Genomic DNA, 17,881 nt, shown 5'->3' on the forward strand with positions numbered 1-17,881 from the left:
TCTCCTAAACCATCATTTTAAAGCAGGACTTCCCAATCTTTTCATGTTGTGTTACACTTGAAAATGACAATATTTATATATGACTTTGAGAGCCCAGGTCTACCGCTTAAGGCCAGGAAGCCTTGAATCTGGGCCTGCTTGGTCAGGATGCATGTCCTCTCCCCAGGAGACCCACATCCTGAAGTGTTTTCCAGGTCTGCCCATTAGAGCTGGTCAGGCTGGTCCCCCACGGAGCAGGGATTGCATGCCCACACACATGTGGTCTTGGCGCTGTGTGCAGAGCTGGCGTGCCTGGATGTGTGTCTGTTTCTGCAGCCAAGAGTGTCCAGAGCAGGAGCCTGCTTTTGTAGATAGCTCTGTGGTTTCAGAGGGCTTCCCAGGTGGCGCTAGTGGTAAAGAACCTGCCTGCTAATATAGGAGGCATAAAAGATGCAGGTTTGGTCCCTGTATCAGGAAGATCCCCTGGAGGAGGAAATGGCAACTCACTCCAGTATTCTTGCCTGGAGAATCCCATGGACAGAGGAGCCTGGCGGGCCATAGTCCATAGAGTCACAAAAAGTCGGACACAACTGAAGCGACTTAACATTGTGGGACTAAAGGGAGAGTCTGCTTATACTGGAGACTGTAAAATGAGAGGCTGTAGTGACTTGAGGCCTTGTTCTCCTGCCCAGAGGTTGAGGCAGTCAGTCCTCAGCCCATCTGTAATCCATTTGTTGAATACCAAATACTGATATGAATTACTCTGGTCTCATTTGTGGCCAGGACATGAATTCTTGTGGTCTTGTTATGATGTGGGGTTTGGGATATGGCAGGAGAGCTAACTAACCCTCATCTCCATGACTCATTTCAGAAAAATGATTATCAAAGACCCTCCATGCAACTACACACTGTTCCCAGGAGTAATGCCATTGGTATATTCCTGAGATATGTACTCCAAATAATGCTTGTTCAGGGTTCTTCCCGCTGGCTTCAGATTTCTAGCCTAGAGTAGCTCAGCTACCTCATCTCATTCTGCATGGACATCTCAGTTTCTTGAATCAGTCTGATTGGAAAATGGTAAAAAACATAACTAATGGCGACTTTTTAGAGATTCTTTAAAACGTGACATTTAGATGGGATCTTGGAAATTCTTTTTTAAAGAATGAAGTTCCATAAATTTTGGTATCTTGTGTTTTCCTTTTTATTCGGCTCAAAATACCTTATTTCCATTTTTGATTTCTTTTTTGACCGCTGGTTTATTTAGAAATGTGTTATTTAGTTTTAAGGTATTAATGATTGTTGTTGGTCATAGGACTTTGTCTGATTCAAGTTATTTCAGATTTATTGAGACTTGTTTTATGGCCCAGAATTTGATACATTTTTTAAAGTATTGGACTTTCTTTTTCATTCTTATCCAGAGAAAGCAATTGAGCTGCGACTGGCAAAAATTGATCATACTGCAGTTCATCCCCATTTACTTGACATGAAGATTGGACAAGGGAAGTATGAGCCAGGCTTCTTCCCTAAGCTGCAGTCTGATGTGCTTTCCACTGGGCCAGCCAGCAACAAGTAAGTCCACCCCAGAGATTCCCTGGTCCAGCTCCCAGGTCACAGTGGTCATATAATATCTAGACCTAGACTGTCATTTTTAGAAGACCTTGACTTCTGTAAAGCAAATGTGGAGAAGATACAAACTGTCCAGGTTGTTCACTTGTTTAAACAAGGCAGTTGACAGAGCATCATCAGCTCCCGTCTCCACTGTGCAAATTGGGATAGCTCCATGTATCAGTTTAGTTCAGTCGCTCAGTCGTGTCCGACTCTTTGCGACCCCATGAATCGCAGCACGCCAGGCCTCCCTGTCCATCACTAACTCCCGGAATTTACCCAAACCCATGTCCATCGATTCGGTGATGCCATCCAACCATCTCATCCTCTGTCGTCCCCTTCTCTTCCTGCCCCCAATCCTTCCCAGCATCAGGGTCTTTTCCAATGAGTCAACTCTTCGCATCAGGTGGCCAAAGTATTGGAGTTTCAGCTTCAACATCAGTCCTTCCCATGAACACCCAGGACTGATCTCCTTTAGGATGGACTGGTTGGATCTCCTTGCAGTCCAAGGGACTCTCAAGAGTCTTCTCCAACACCACAGTTCAAAAGCATCAATTCTTCGGCGCTCAGCTTTCTTCACCATCCAACTCTCACATCCATACATGACCACTGGAAAAACCATAGCCTTGACTAGACGGACCTTTGTTGGCAAAGTAATGTCTCTGCTTTTAAATATACTATCTAGGTTGGCCATAACCTTCCTTCCAAGGAGTAAGCGTCTTTTAATTTCATGGCTGCAGTCACCATCAGCAGTGATTTTGGAGCCCAGAAAAATAAAGTCTGACACTGTTTCCACTGTTTCCCCATCTATCTGCCATGAAGTGATGGGACCAGATGCCATGATCTTAGTTTTCTGAATGTTGAGCTTTAAGCCAACTTTTTCACTCTCCTCTTTCACTTTCATCAAGAGGCTCTTTAGTTCTTCTTCACTTTCTGCCATAAGGGTGGTGTCATCTGCATATCTGAGGTTATTGATGTTTCTCCCGGCAATCTTGATTCCAGCTTATGTTTCTTTCAGCCCAGCGTTTCTCATGATGTACTCTGCATATAAGTTAAATAAGCAGGGTGACAATATACAGCCTTGACGTACTCCTTTTCCTATTTGGAACCAGTCTGTTGTTCCACGTCCAGTTCTAACTGTTGCTTCCTGACCTGCATACAGGTTTCTCAAGAGACAGATCAGATGATCTGGTATTCCCATCTCTTTCAGAATTTTCCACAGTTTATTGTGATCCACACAGTAAAAGGCTTTGGCATAGTCAATAAAGCAGAAATAGATGTTCAGGACCTGTAAAAGGCCAAACTGCAGATGGGTTGAAATCATCTGCAAATCTCATAACTGGACCCAGACAGCACCTAGCTAGCACTCTAAGTGGTGGGGCAGAGTAAGTGGTGGTTGAAATAATTGGAGTCTGAACTGAAACTCAGTAACTTAGCAGGATTGCTCTTTCTTTGTTAACTTTTGGAGATAAGTTTATCAAAGGCCAGGCAGAGATGAGTGAAAATAGTTTTGGATCTGCAAGTGCAGTTTCTGTAGATGTTTCAAGAGAGAGAACGTCTCAGTTCCCTGGAAAAAGATATCTCTTTATTGCCCAGTCACCGATCTTTAAGCTGCCTTTATATCAAGGTTTCTGAGCTACCTCTGGTGACTTCTTGGTAGCTTCCCATTGGTCCCTAGATGTTTAAGTTTTCTCCTATAAGTTGACCTTATTTTCTTAGCAGAATATTCTTAATCGTCTGCTTTGATTCTGTTAGGTGGACAAAAAGGAATGCTCCTGCCCAGTGGAGGCGTAAAGACCGGCAGAAGCAGCACACAGAACACTTGCGTTTAGACAATGACCAGAGAGAGGTAAGACACCTTGAGAATGATCAGAAATGACCCTGTTACCATGCTGTACCCTCCTTCTCTTTCTTATGTCCTTGGTCTCTGATCTGATTCAAATATCCTTTGCACAGGGAAGGGTTAATAATGAGTTAGTTCCTGATACCTGATATGGGCCTGGCTTGTGACAAATCTAGAATGTACAGTGGTTCACAAGTGGCAGCAGCCAGAAACCACGTGCATCTTCTCCCTGAGCCAGACTTGCACTTGTGTTTAGTGATGCTCCCAGTACTTGGAAGAAAGCCTTTCACTGTTGTTTCAGTAGTCACTCATGCATGATACTCACTCTCTCCCAGGTGTAGGGAGAGTGAGAGGGGTGACAGGAACATCAGGAGATAAGATTTGGCAACTTGGAAAAATTCCTTTGAAAATTCTTGAGGCTTTTATGTGTGTCTGGTATGATTGAAAAGAAGTTAATTTGTCAGAGTGGGATGGAGGAGAAGCTGAACTTGGGTTAATGCTGTAAATCTCTGAACCTGCGGAGGAGAAGCCTTTTTTACCTATTTTTTTTTTCTTCATCTTAATTTAAAAGAGGTAGTCTTGACTTTTTTCTCAGAGGAGCCAAGAGAATATCATCAGGTGCCTGGGGATTGAGGATTCTTGAATTGACCTGAGTCCTCATTGCTTTGTAAGCAGAGTTTCTCAGCACTGCTGTAACTTGTTCCCGGTAAAGTTTCTAGTTATAAACCTCAAGTTACAGACCCTGCCTTACTAAGTTGCAATGAAGTTGTGAAAATGGAGCTTAAGCTTCAGAAACCTATTTCAGCAACTTCTCTTTAAGAAAAGACCCTGCAGTTTGCATTTTATACAAAGTTAAGTAAAGCATATTATTTTCATATGTGTCTAGCACCTCATTGGATGGGAAAATATTTTGCTTTTGCTGTTTTTTAAATGAATAAATTGCAAAGTATGGTCTTGAATTTTTAACTGCTGGTTTATAGGGTACAATTACACTTAGTGTTTTTGTGAGGATGGCATAGTGGGTGTAGGGTGTGGGTGTTATTTTTAAAGTCTCCTGGGCTTCCCTGGTAGCTCAGACGGTAAAGCGTCTGCCTGCAATGCGGGAGACCTGAGTTTGATCCCTGGGTTGGGAAGATCCCTGGAGAAGGAAATGGCAACCTACTCCAGTACTCTTGCCTGGAAAATTCCATGGATGGAGTAGCCTGGTAGGCTACAGTCCATGGGATCGCAAAGAGTTGGACACAACTGAGCAGCTTCACTGGTGGGTCTAGGTCTTCCACCTAACCTCCATAATATTTCTTTCAGCATGGTTTATTGAGCACGTTTTCTTGGTCAAAATCACTATAGTAAACACTTTGAAATATAAAAATGACAAGGAGATAGCCTTGTCCTCAGGGAATGCCAGTTTATTAAGGGAGCAAAGGCAGGTATGCAACTGTCTTTAGTAGAAGAGTCTTTTGAAAGAGCTGTATGGGAGGCATGCCAGTGTTTGATTACTGATGTTAGAGAAATTAGAGTTCCATTCTGTCTGGGATAATCTCAAACAAGACTGCTTAGAGGAACTAGCATCTGTTTTAGTCTTGAGGATGATAGGATTGTTAGGAACAAAGATGAGCATTGCAAGTAGAGGAGATGGCAGGACCCAAAGTGTGGTGGTGGATTGTATAAAGGAGACGGTGGGCAGAATATTTTGGAAGCAAGAGGTACTGAAGGTAGCTAGCAAGTTAGGAAGCAGATAGCGGTAGTGCAGGTGATAGTAATTGAAGCCTAATCTTGAAGGTTGGTAGTAGGGGCAGAATGAGGGGCCAGAAGGTAGAAAGGAGAGAATTGTACTTCTGGAATAAACATGGGCAAGAAAGAAGTTGGGTACAAATGTTGGTTGTGAAACTGGGGTACCAAGAAGGTGTCAGTGTACAGTTTATTGCATTGATGTGGGTTCTGTGTTAAAACCGAGCATGTGGGGAATCACCAGCAAATTATAGTAAAGCAGAAAATGCAGTTGTTTTGAGTGTGCACACATGCAAGAGTACTTCATGCCAGATGCCGGACTGGGTGAGTCACAAGCTGGCATCCAGATCACCAGGACAAATATCAGCAACCTCAGATATGCAGATGGTACTACTCTAATGGCAGAAAGGGAAGAGGAACTGAAGAGCCTCTTGATGAAAGTGAAAAAGGAGACTGAAGAAGCTGGCTTAAAACTCAACATTTAAAAAACTAAGATCATGGCATCTGGTCCTATCACTTCATGGCAAATAGATGGGGAAAAAGTGGAAGCAGTGACAGATGTTATTTTCTTGGGCTCCCAAATCACTGCAGATGGTGACTGCAGCCATGAAATTAAAAGATGCTTACTCCTTGGAAGAAAAGCTATGACAAACCTAGACAGCATATTAGAAAGCAGAGACATTACTTTGCCAGCAAATGTCCGTCTAGTCAAAGCTGTGGTTTTTCCAGTAGTAGTGTACGAATGTGAGTGTTGGACCATAAGGAAGGCTGAGTGTTGAAGAACTGATGCTTTCAAATGGTGGTGCTGGAGAAGACTTGAGAGCCCCTGGGACAGCTAGGAGATGAGACCAGTCAATCCTAAAGAAAGTCATCCCTGAATATTCATTGCAAGGACTCATGCTGAAGCTCCACTGCTTTGGCCACTTGATGCAAAGAGTGGACTCATTGGAAAAGACCCTGATGCTGAGAAAGATTAAAGGTAAAAGGTAAAGGGAGTGGCAGATGATGAGATGATTAGCGTCACTGACTCAATGGATATGAACCTCAGCAAACTCCAGGAGATAGTGAAGAACATGGGAGCTTGGCATGCTTCAGTCCATGGGGTCACAAAAAGTCAGAGACAACTTTACAACAGTTTAGTAAAGATGGATATCTTTGATATGAGCAGAGGGATTAAATTCCTCTCAACTTGGTGGGGAAAATGATTTTTCTCAATAGTACTCTGAGATTTGAGTTGCTTTGTCCACGCATAGGAGTTTGCACACTCATACATGTTTCAGCTGTGTGTTTTTTACCTTTTGTGTCATTAAAGCCAAGATAATTCCAGCACTCATAGAGTGCTTTACGTCAGAAAAAGCAGAATTAATTCACCCTGTTCTCTTTGTTTTCCCTGAGATACAAGTGTTGCTTTTTAAACTTTGCCCTGAGCCTAAGAATGAGGCAGTAAGATAGTGCGGGGTGATAGTGCCCTCTTCAGGCACTCATCTGTACTGGTTGCCTGTGATTTGTATGCATGGGCACAAAGTCTTTGATTTTTCCTTTTGCTTTAGAAGTACATCCAGGAAGCCAGGAATATGGGCAGCACCATCCGCCAGCCCAAACTGTCCAACCTTTCCCCGTCAGTGATTGCCCAGACCAACTGGAAGTTTGTGGAAGGTCTGCTGAAGGAATGCCGCAACAAGGTGAGCTGTGGACTCTTCTGAATGTGTATTTTTCTTGGCAGCCAAGGTGAGACCAAGGCTTAGCTCTGACCATTCTTCTCTTGATTTTTAAATATTGTTAATATAATGAGACAGTACTAATGTTAAGATCCTGTTAACTTGGAATTAGATGTATTTGTTTTACATAAAATGTAACATTGATTGAGAGCAAGCATAGTTTGCGTGATAAAAATTTAATATGTATTCTTTAAAGCTGAGAGACAGTGGTAGTTTTTAATTTTAGACATCTTGTGTTACTTACTTAAAATCATTAGTTTTAATGTAGTTAAACTGTCAACAGATTAATTTTACAAATGCAGATATTTTTGCCCCTCTAATTTTAATCTGATAACATTGATCTCATGTGTCTAGAAACAAAAGAATTCGCTGAGTGCCTACTGTGTGCCAGACCAAAGTGTGTTGTTCAGTTTGTTTGCTGTTGGCATGTTTTTTGCCATTCTACAAGAATAGTAATTTTTTTAAAGGTATTTTATTGAGAGGTAATTGATATATAAAAAATGGCACACATTTATGTAATTGATATATAAAAAATGGCACACATTTATGTATATGTCTTGATCTTTTTTTTTTTTGGAGGTATCTATAGGTGATTTAAAATTTTTTTAAAATTTATTTATTTTTAAATGGAGAATAATTGCTTCATAATATTGGTTTCTGCCATATAGCAACACAAATTGGCCATAGGTACATGTATATCCATATGCATACATTGGTTATACCAATAGCACAATCAGGATGTCTGTCACTTCCAAAAATTTCCTTATATTCTTTTGCAATTTTTTTTTTGTGCTAAGAATGTAGCATGAGATTTATCCTCTTAACATATTTTAAATTGCACAACAGATCTGTTCAGTGTGGATGAATTTCACAGACATAAAGTTGAGTGAAAAAAGAAAAGAAAATAAACATTGTTAATCATTTCCTTGCTTTTCTGTAGTTTTATTGTGTAAGTCAGAACAGTGATCACTTCTAGAGTGGGAAGGTGATTGCAGAAGACACATGGGGTTCTTCAAATGTATAGATGGGCATTATTTTTTTTCTTAACCTTAGGTCATGTTAGTCTAATAGTATACACTCACATAAACACATATATATGTATGTATATGAGATATATTTCACAATAAAAATGTTAAAAATAGTAGCACCGGAAAAGAAGCATGCTAAAGTGTGTTAAGAGTTGTTGCTTCTGCAAGGTAGAGTATGGGATGATTTTTTCCTTGCTCAGATTTTTATATGTCACACATTTATAACATGATTAAATCTTCCTTAAGAACTTGGATTCAATATTCAGGCAGCTTTAGATTCAAAGACCAGATCTGCTACTACTTTGCTGTGTGAATTTGGGCAAGTTATTTAAGTTCTCTGACCTCAATTTCATTATCAATAAATTATGAAAAATAATAACTTCTTACAGAGCTATTTGGCTTAACTGAGATAATGTTATACTTAGTACAGTGCCTGGCACATAGTAATGAAAGCTGCAATTATCATTATACAGCATGGTTTTTGTTTTATAGTGAGCACATGAAAATTTTTTTACCTAAAAGTAAATTACTCCTCAACTTTTTATCCCTTTGGCAGGTACTTCAGATATATTTCTAGGATTAAATGCTTTTAAAGATTTGTTTGAAAGGTCAATTAGGCAGTGAGAATCAGAGAATGTCTGAGATGAGCATAACCAAAGGGTTTTATTCAACTCGTTTCATCTCATAAGTAAAAAAACTGAATCCAGAGTGATGAAATCACATGTCCACGGTCAGTGATTTCTGTGTTTTTATCTTCTTTAGAGAAGGCACTTTACTATGTAACCTGACCGATATGGTGAAAAATAAATACACTCTTTACCTGTGGATCTTCCTCTCAGCCCAACAGATGTACCTGGCAGGTGGCCACAAGCCTGTCTAGTTGAATGTGATCTGGCTATCTTGTGGGTGTCTAATCTTACCGACTGATTTCTTATAGACCAAGAGGATGCTGGTGGAGAAGATGGGGCGAGAGGCTGTGGAACTAGGACATGGGGAAGTGAACATCACAGGGGTGGAAGAGAACACCTTGATTGCCAGTCTTTGTGACCTACTGGAAAGGATTTGGAGTCATGGGCTACAGGTGAAACAGGTAATGAATGTCTGGCCTCGCCCTTTTGAACAGACTGTCTTCCTGTTTTTGCGTACTAGTTTCCCCACTTTTCCAGCTGGCTGGCTTTGAAGAATGTCACGTGCTTGTGGCGTGAGACTTGAAATTGATTTTTTTTTTTGGTACAGAAAATTGTACACCTAATAAGTGTGAATTTTATGGTAATATGAATTGTGTCTCAATAAAGTTTTTTTTTTCAATTCAAATAGGATCATCTTGTACACAATATTTTGGAACTTGTTTTTTCTTGCCTCAGAATGTCTTCTCCATGTTCTTAACTAATTTAGGTGATAGTATAGTAAGTATTTAAGAGATGAGACTATAAATCAGATAGTCCTGGGTTTAATTCCTGCTTTCAGTCTGAAACTGAGCATGGTACCTAGCTTCTGTAAGATTCTCTTTCCTGTGCCCATGATGGAATTGTAAAAGAACACACCTCCATAGGAGTCTTATGAAGATTTGAAAAGATAATTTGTGTGAAGCTCTAAGTTGAGAGCCTGTTATGTGGGAGGTTCTCTAAAAATGTTTGTGGTTATTCTTCTAAAAGTTCAGTTTTAATTACTGTTTTCACTGTATAGATGTGCAGTACTTAAATCAATCCTTTATTATTGGTCATCTAAGTTATTTCTGATTTATCAGTATTAAGAACAGCACTGTGGTTATAAGCTTTTTAAAATGTTAATAATTGTGTATCACATCCCTAAATTGTTCAGTTTTGTAGTAGAGTAGCAACACTATAGGCATTGAAATCAGAAAGACCTGGTTTTTAATCCTAGCTCCTCTTGATAACTTTAAGTGACTTGCAATTTCTGAGTCTCATCTTCCTTATCTATACTACAGAGTTAATAAAACCTAGCTTTCAGGGTTGTAATGATAATTAGATATGGTAAAAAAAAAAAAAAAAAAACAACTACCTGGCATGTGGTGGGTATGCAACATACAATAACTCTTAATATGCCAGGTTCTACGTGATGGATTTATGTTTCTTTCCTTTTCTCTGTAATAAATGAGTAGACTATGTATGATCATTTTATCATTTTATTTTAAGTTTAGCAAACCTGGCAATATAGTTGAGCTCTTTCAGTTTTTTAGTAAAATATATGCTCCCCCCACCTCACCCCCTAAACTTCTTATTCTCCATAAAAGTCTTTAGGGAGTTAGGCATTAAAAAATAGTAATACCATATCATCACAGGTGTCTTAAGCTTGTCCCCTGAGGCTTTGCAACCATATCCTTTAGGAATTCCCATAGCCTGGGGAATTTTGTTTGGAGCCCATTTGATCCCCCTCTCAGTCTGGATAGACAGAGGCTACTTACTGGTGAGCAACCAGTACAGAATAGTGGGAACTTTTCAATTGAGCTTCCATTTTGTTCTGAGTTCTGCTTTTGGAGCTCTAAATGTGAAGCATGGACAGTGTCACAGAAGGAATTGAAGATCTGTGCCTTCTGGCAGGGACACATGTTCAGCTGGGGATTGAAATCCCTACAGCGTGTTCTCCTTGGGCCTCCATTTTGTTAACCTTTGTTTAGACCACTTTTCTCTCCTGCTGAGAAATTCTTCAGTTATGTTCCAGTCCAGTGATTATAACCTGGCTCCCTGGTCCCCTCAATCATGTACCCAACTGTGACCAAATTCATTCGCAAAGAGTGATCTCAGTCCCTTCTGGGGGCACCTTGTTGAACAACTGCTTACCTGCTTAGAAAGTCAAAGAGAACCCAAACCACAGTTTTTTTTGCTGCTAGTCTCAGTTTGTTACCAGCTGCCTGCCTGAAAGGCTGCCTTCAGCAAGTCCTCATAAGAACCTGTGTTAACCTCACCATGCTCTTCAGCTTCCGGTGACATTTTCCAAGGATATGGACTTCCTTTAGTATGTTTTTCTGAGGTTTGGTTTTTTTCATACTGGTTTAGTAACTGCTGCCATTTCAGGACTGGTGAGTGAAAAGGGGTTGTTTCTCATCTTTCATGGGTGTGACGTTCTTGGAGAATCTGGTGCTATATATTGTTTGGCCACATTCCCAAATGGGTAATTGGGCTGTATTGAATCTTGAAGTCCCAGTCAGTCCCTTTGCAATCACTGAGCGCCTGGGTGTCCTTCTGGCACCGTGGCTGGTGTTGCTCTTGCCTTTGGCTCTTTGGCATCATTACATGTGAGGACTCTGGTGACCAGCTGTATTTCTGTGTCACATCCAGACAGTTGTGTTAAAGGAGGCTGCCTTCCTAGTCCGCCTAGATTTAGGGGATACAGTGATGAGTAAGGCAGTCTCTACTTTTTCAGGAGCTAATAATGGTTTTGGTAAATGGATGGATATATGGGTTTCTAGAAGTTGAATTAACTAAATCAAAGACCGTGAATATTTTGAGCTCTCATATTGTCTTCTACTTATATAGTATTAATATACCAGTTTGTAACAATATAAGAATTTAAGTCTCATTGATTTTGTTGAACATCTTTTTTCTCAAACATTTGGTATTTCAGTGAATTTAAAAAATGGTCTTTTCTAGTTGTGTGTTTTTTTAAAAACTGCCATTAAGCTTGTTGGGTTTTAAGTTGGTTAAATCTTGTAGGAAATCCAAACATACAGAAAGTTCATGTCAACAGTTTGCTGATCTGTAGATGGGGGATTTTTCCCATTCGGATGCTTGATTCCCCCCCTCCCCCAATCAGGTTAATTGGTGGATAAAAATAAAACAGATTCTCCATATTCTCATGGGAAAAATCTTGAGACCTTAATTCCCCACATTCATTCTCAAATGTAAAATTTTCTTCAGAAAATACAACTTCAGAAGTTAAATGCTCTCTTCTAGAAGCTCCCCGTATAGCATCATTATTAACAGTAATGTTTCTAATATTAGCTGTACTTAAACTTGCATCCCAGTACTCTACTTACTAGTTATATGATCATTTACAAGTTACTTAGTTGATTCTCAGTTTGTTCTTTTCTAAAGAAAATGAGGATAGAGGTACCTGCATTGTAGGATTGTTGGAAGTATTAAATAAAATATTGTATTTTAAACTTTTAACATAGTGCTTAGTTCATAGAAAATGTCAAGACATGGTAGTTTCTATCATTATTACTCTTGTAAAATGAAGAACTAAATCACTTGTAAAATGACCATAATAAATCCTACTATTAAAATTATACTACGTTTATATTATATCTGCTATGTAAGAACATTTATCATGAATCTGGAGTAAAATTTTTAATCCTGTAACAAGTTAACTTAGAGACAAGGGTCTCTATGTACAGAAGGATGACTAGACTAAGGAAACAAAGCAGTTGCTAGGTGGCCCGCTGGGCTCACTTACTTTATAGGCAAATTGCTCCCTTAACATTAGGCTTGAAAATGCTGTTTAGATTTGTGTCTTGGTAAAACGACAAAATGCAAAAGTAGGAAGTCAAGAAACACCTCGAGTAATAGGCAAATTTGGCCTTGGAGTACAGAATGAAGCAGGGCAAAGGCCAATAGAATTTTGCCAAGAGAACACACTGGTCATAGCAAACACCCTCTTCCAATGACACTAGAAAAGACCCTACACATGGACATCACCAGATGGTCAACACTGAAATCAGATTAATTATATTCTTTGCAGCCAAAGGTGGAAAAGCTCTAAACAGTCAGCAAAAACAAGATGGGGAGCTGACTGTGGCTCAGATCATGAACTCCTAATTGCCAAATTCGGACTTAAATTGAAGAAAGTAGTGAAAACCACTAGACCCTGCAGGTATGACCTAAATCAAATCCCTTACGATTATACAGTGGAAGTGACAAATAGATTTAAGGGACTAGATCTGATAGACAGAGTGCCTGATGAACTATGGACAGAGGTTTGTGACATTGTACAGGAGACAGGAATCAAGACCATCCCCAAGAAAAAGAAATGCAAAAAAGCAAAATGACTGTCTGAGGAGGCCTTACAAATAGCTGTGACAAGAAGGGAAGTGAAAAGCAACGGAGAAAAGGAAAGATATACCCATTTGAATGCAGAGTTCCAAAGAATAGCAAGGAGAGATGAGAAAGCCTTCCTCAGTGATCACTGCAAAGAAATAGAGGAAAACAATAGAATGGGAAAGACTAGAGAGGAAATGGCAACCCACTCCAGTGTTCTTGCCTGGAGAATCCCAGGGACGGGGGAGCCTGGTGGGCTGCTGTGTCTGGGGTCGCATAGAGTCGGACACAACTGAAGTGACTTAGCAGCAGCAGAGATCTCTTAAAGAAAATTAGAGATACCAGGAGAACATTTCATACAAAGATGGACACAATAAAGGACAGAAATGGTAGGGACCTAACAGAAGCAGAAGACATTAAGAAGAGGTAGCAAGAATACACAGAAGAACTATACAAAAAAGATCTTCACAACCCAGGTAATCATGATGGTGTGATCACTCACCTAGAGCCAGAGATCCTGGAATGTGAAGTCAAGTGGGCCTTAGGAAGCATCACTACAAACAAACCTAGTGGAGGTGATGGAATTCCAGTTGAGCTATTTCAAATCCTGAAAGATGATGCTGTTCAAGTGCTGCACTCAATATGCCAGCAAATTTGAAAAATGCAGCAGTGGCCACAGGACTGGAAAAGGTCAGTTTTCATTCCAGTCCTCAAAAAAGGCAATGGCAAAGAATGGCTTAAACTACCGCACAATTGCACTCATCTCATAGGCTAGTCAAGAAATGCTCAAAATTCTCCAAGCCATGCTTCAACAATACGTGAACTATGAACTTCCAGGTGTTCAAGCTGGTTTTAGAGAAGGCAGAGGAACCAGAGATCAAGTTGCCAACATCCGCTGGATCATCGAAAAGGCAAGAGAGTTCCAGAAAAACATCTAGTTCTGTTTTATTGACTATGCCAAAGCCTTTGACTGTGTGGATCACAATAAATTGTGGAAAATTCTGAAAGAGATGGGAATACCAGACCACCTGACCTGCCTCTTGAGAAACCTGTATGCAGGTCAGGAAGCAACAGTTAGAACTGGACGTGGAACAACAGACTGGTTCCAAATAGGGAGAGGAATACATCGAGGCTGTATATTGTCACTGTGCTTATTTAACTTATATGCAGAGTACATCATGAGAAACACTGGGCTGAATGAAGCACAAGCTGGAATCAAGATTGCCAGGAGAAATATCAATAACCTCAGATATGCAGATGACACCACCCTTATGGCAGAAAGTGAAGAGGAACTGAAGAGTCTCTTGATAAAAGTGATAGACCAGAGTGAAAAAGCTGGTTTAAAACTCAACATTCAGAAACGAAGATCATGCCATCTGGTCCTGTCACTTCATGGCAAATAGATGGGGAAACAGTGGAAACAGTGTCAGACTTTATTTTTTGGGGCTCCAGAATCACTGTAGATGGTGACTGCAGCCATGAAATTAAAAGACGCTTGCTCCTTGGAAGAAAAGTTATGACCAAACTAGACAGCATATTAAAAAGTAGGGACACTACTTTACCAACAAAGGTCCGTCTAGTCAAAGCTATGGTTTTTCCAGTAGTCATGTATGGATGTGAGAGTTGGACTATAAAGCTGAGTGCCGAAGAATCGATGCTTTTGAATTGTGTTGGAGAGGACTCTTGAGAGACCCTCAGACAGCAGGGAGATCAAACCGGTCCATCCTAAAAGAAATCAACCTTGAATATTCATTGGAAGGACTGATGCTGAAGCTGAGGCACCAATACTTTGGCCACCTGATGCAAAGAGCTAACTCAATGGAAAAGTCCCTGATGCTGGGAAGGATTGAGGGTGGGAGGAGAGGGGGATGACAGAGGATGAGATGGTTGGATGGCATCACCGACTTGATGGACATGAGTTTGAGTAAACTCCAGGAGTTGGTGATGGACAGGGAGGCCTGGTGTGCTGCAGTTCATGGGGTCACAAAGAATCGGACACGAATGAGTGACCGAACTGAACTGACAATGACAAACTACTACATGTCTTCAACAGTTAAAGCTGCAGCTTTTACATTTTCAAGTGCCAAGGTTCTGCTGTGTTGACAGTAGTATATCTTAGACATGCAGTTAATTAAGTACCAGCTGCCTCTTCTGCAGGCTTCTTCAAAATACCTTCCACAGTAAATCCTCATGCTTGTGATGATGTACTCTCCCTAGGCTGCAGAGTAGGAATGCTTTTAAATATTTTAGGAAATTTGGGAGCTGTTACAGAATTTTGTAGGCTGGGTATCTGTTCCTCTGCAAAAGCCATCATTTACTACCCAAGCTGACCTTCAACCAACAGACCATTTAGAGATTGATAAGTTATTTGCTTTTTTCTTTCTTATCCACTGGTCCATTCTCAGGCTCTTTTTTTGATCATGTCCTTCCTATTCCCAGTGGGGGACCATTTCTTTTTTCTGTTCCCTTCAGTTCTTTTTATTTCTCCTGAATTTTAGGTAGAGGATATATATTTATATACATTGCATCTGGGCATATATTGAGATAAAAAATAGGACAGATACGTTTTAGCAAAAGCCCACATCTGTATGTTCAAATTATCTCTGACTTTGCTCACTAGATGACTTCCCCTTAGAAATCTAAACTGATAGATATTTCTCCCTTGCATTGGTTCCAGGGGAAATCAGCCTTGTGGTCCCACCTGTTACATTATCAGGAAAACCGGCAGAGAAAACTCACATCAGGAAGCCTCAGTACCTCAGGTAAGATGGTCTCAGCACCATTGGGCAAGCTCCTTCCACTCACTTTCCCATCCCCACTGAAGTGATCCTCTTTAGCAGACTGTTCCACGTCAATGAAGCCTTCACTCTGTAGTGTTTAAGCCGCAGGACTCTCTGGACCACAGAGCATGCCAGGGCCGTGGGGTTTGCTTTTATTATGTGTTTCTACACACTTTTGATCAGTGAGATAGAAGATTTATATCAGCAAGAGGCCACCCTTAGAATAAATTTGGATTTTAAATGAATTTGGATTGATACTGATGTCCTGTGTTTGGAGCAAGTGTTTTCAGGCTCTTTGGTTTTATTTCTCTGAGATGAGTGTTGAGATGATTTATCCTATCAATTAAGAGAGCCTGTTTGTCAGTGTCCTGCCTTGGAACTTCTCAAAGTCAAGGCCTGGTGTGCATGATCCCTTGAAGCTGCTTTCAGTTTCTATTTAATAAAAATATCAAAGTTGGCAAGGACCCCAGAAATCATCTAGTCCAGCCCCCTTATTTTACAAGAGGCAGAAACTGGGATCCAGAGAGGAACTGAATGTACTTAAGATCACACAGTGAATTGATAGAAGAGGCCAGATCAGGAGTCAGGCCTCTCGTCTCCTGGTCTGCTGTTCTTTATAACCTCATGCAGTGTCTTTTCCAGGACTGTCTCCCTTCTTCCTTTTCTTCTTGGCAGCATCTCCTCTTCATACCATCCCTCATTCTCCTCTCTCTGCCAGGGAGTTTGTTTACTTTTCTTAAATGTTCTTGTCCTAATGGTAAAAATCAGTTTAAGTGGAGGTGAAAAGGTAGTCATGAACTCAGTGTTTGTTGTCTTTGCCCTTGAGCTAGTTGATGTCAACAAGCACTCACTGCATGTGGGGAAAATATCAATAGTTCGCAAAAAACCAGATTCAAAAGCTCCCAGAGTAACCTCATAAGGAGTTTTTGAGTCCACTTTCTGGGTATGAGAACAGAATCTTCTTAGGAAAGCCATGGAAGTTATTACCAAGGGATAAAGTATAGCCAAAAAGTCTCAGCAGCTGAATGATGAGGATACTAATTTTAAACGTTGGGCCAGACGTGGGGATATACAGGTATTGTGTCTAGAAGTCCTAAGCATTCCTTACACATTCCCTTGGTCTTTCTGTAGTCCATTTTGAGGCAGGAGTAGGACATGAGTATAGCTCTGACCGGAAGCACTGATTCCAGGGATTTGATGAGAACATGTTGGATTAGGAGCCAGAGGATGTGTGTTTCTTCCAGTCCCAACTTTGCTGCTTGCTTACTGGGGGCAAAGCAGCTCACCTCTCTGAATTTCAGTTTTCTCCTCTGTGATACTGTCTATGGCTATCTTATAAGTTGTTAGAGAACTAAGTGATACAACATGCATAAAAGTATAAAATCTGGTACCTAATAGTTACTTAATGTTCATGAAATGATTGATTAAAGTGTTTTCAAAGTAACCAGCTTTTTTTCTGTAGAAATTTGTGGTTTGAGATAAGAAGAGTAGTTAGCTATTTCGGTAGTCAGATCTTTTTGGACTTAAGCAACTTTTTGTTTTCTAGGAATATTTCTTGATTCAGAACGGAGGAAGTCTGATGCCAGCTCTGTCATGTCTCCCCTGAGAATCTCCCTCATTCAGGATATGAGGTCAGTCTGGGCTCATTAGACACTCAAATTCTGTTTTCAGTTGCTGCTTAGGAGTCCACTTTAAATAGCAGAGTCTCAGTGACCTGGTGGAGAAGGCAATGGCACCCCACTCCGGTACTCTTGCCTGGAAAATCCCATGGACGGAGGAGCCTGGTAGGCTGTAGTCCATGGCGTCGCTAAGAGTCAGACACGACTGAGCGATTTCACTTTCACTTTTCACTTTCATGCATTGGAGAAGGAAATGGCAACCCACTGCAGTGTTCTTGCCTGGAGAATCCCAGGGACGGCAGAGCCTGGTGAGCTGCCGTCTGTGGGGTCGCACAGAGTCGGACACGACTGAAGTGACTTAGCAGCAGCAGCAGCAGCAGTGACCTGGGCTCCTACAGCTCTCATTTAACCAGGAAGCCTCCTCATTGGTCCTGTGTTTCACGATGCATTGGTAGAGCTGTACAAGCAGTTGTGTTTCCGTACATTTTTGGAGAAACACCAGAGTGTTTCAAGGCCTAAGAGCTCTGGGGTTAGCTTTGCTTTTTGAAAGCTATACTGTCTTCCTCACCAACCCCCTAAATTAT

General features: G+C 40.7%; 1 protein-coding gene across 11 annotated transcripts in view; it reads left to right on the forward strand.

The window, feature by feature from the left end:
- DENND5A (DENN domain containing 5A) overlaps window positions 1-17,881 on the forward strand; it is a 97,013-nt gene that overhangs the window by 67,818 nt on the left and 11,314 nt on the right. For 9 of the 11 annotated variants that reach the window (XM_081540714.1, XM_081540715.1, XM_081540718.1 and 6 more), the window contains 6 exons: window positions 1,398-1,548; window positions 3,340-3,433; window positions 6,706-6,837; window positions 8,839-8,991; window positions 15,576-15,660; window positions 17,225-17,309. In XM_081540714.1, the coding sequence (XP_081396840.1) occupies window positions 1,398-1,548; window positions 3,340-3,433; window positions 6,706-6,837; window positions 8,839-8,991; window positions 15,576-15,660; window positions 17,225-17,309 (700 nt within the window). Of the gene's footprint in view, window positions 1-1,397; window positions 1,549-2,970; window positions 2,974-3,339; window positions 3,434-6,705; window positions 6,838-8,838; window positions 8,992-15,575; window positions 15,661-17,224; window positions 17,310-17,881 lie in introns of all 11 variants that reach the window. The other 2 variants (XM_081540719.1, XM_081540720.1) reach the window with 2 other exon arrangements.

The sequence above is a fragment of the Giraffa tippelskirchi genome, chromosome 11 (genome assembly GCF_054371585.1).
Source record: "Giraffa tippelskirchi isolate mGirTip1 chromosome 11, T2T-mGirTip1v1.2.pri, whole genome shotgun sequence".
NCBI lineage: Eukaryota > Metazoa > Chordata > Mammalia > Artiodactyla > Giraffidae > Giraffa > Giraffa tippelskirchi.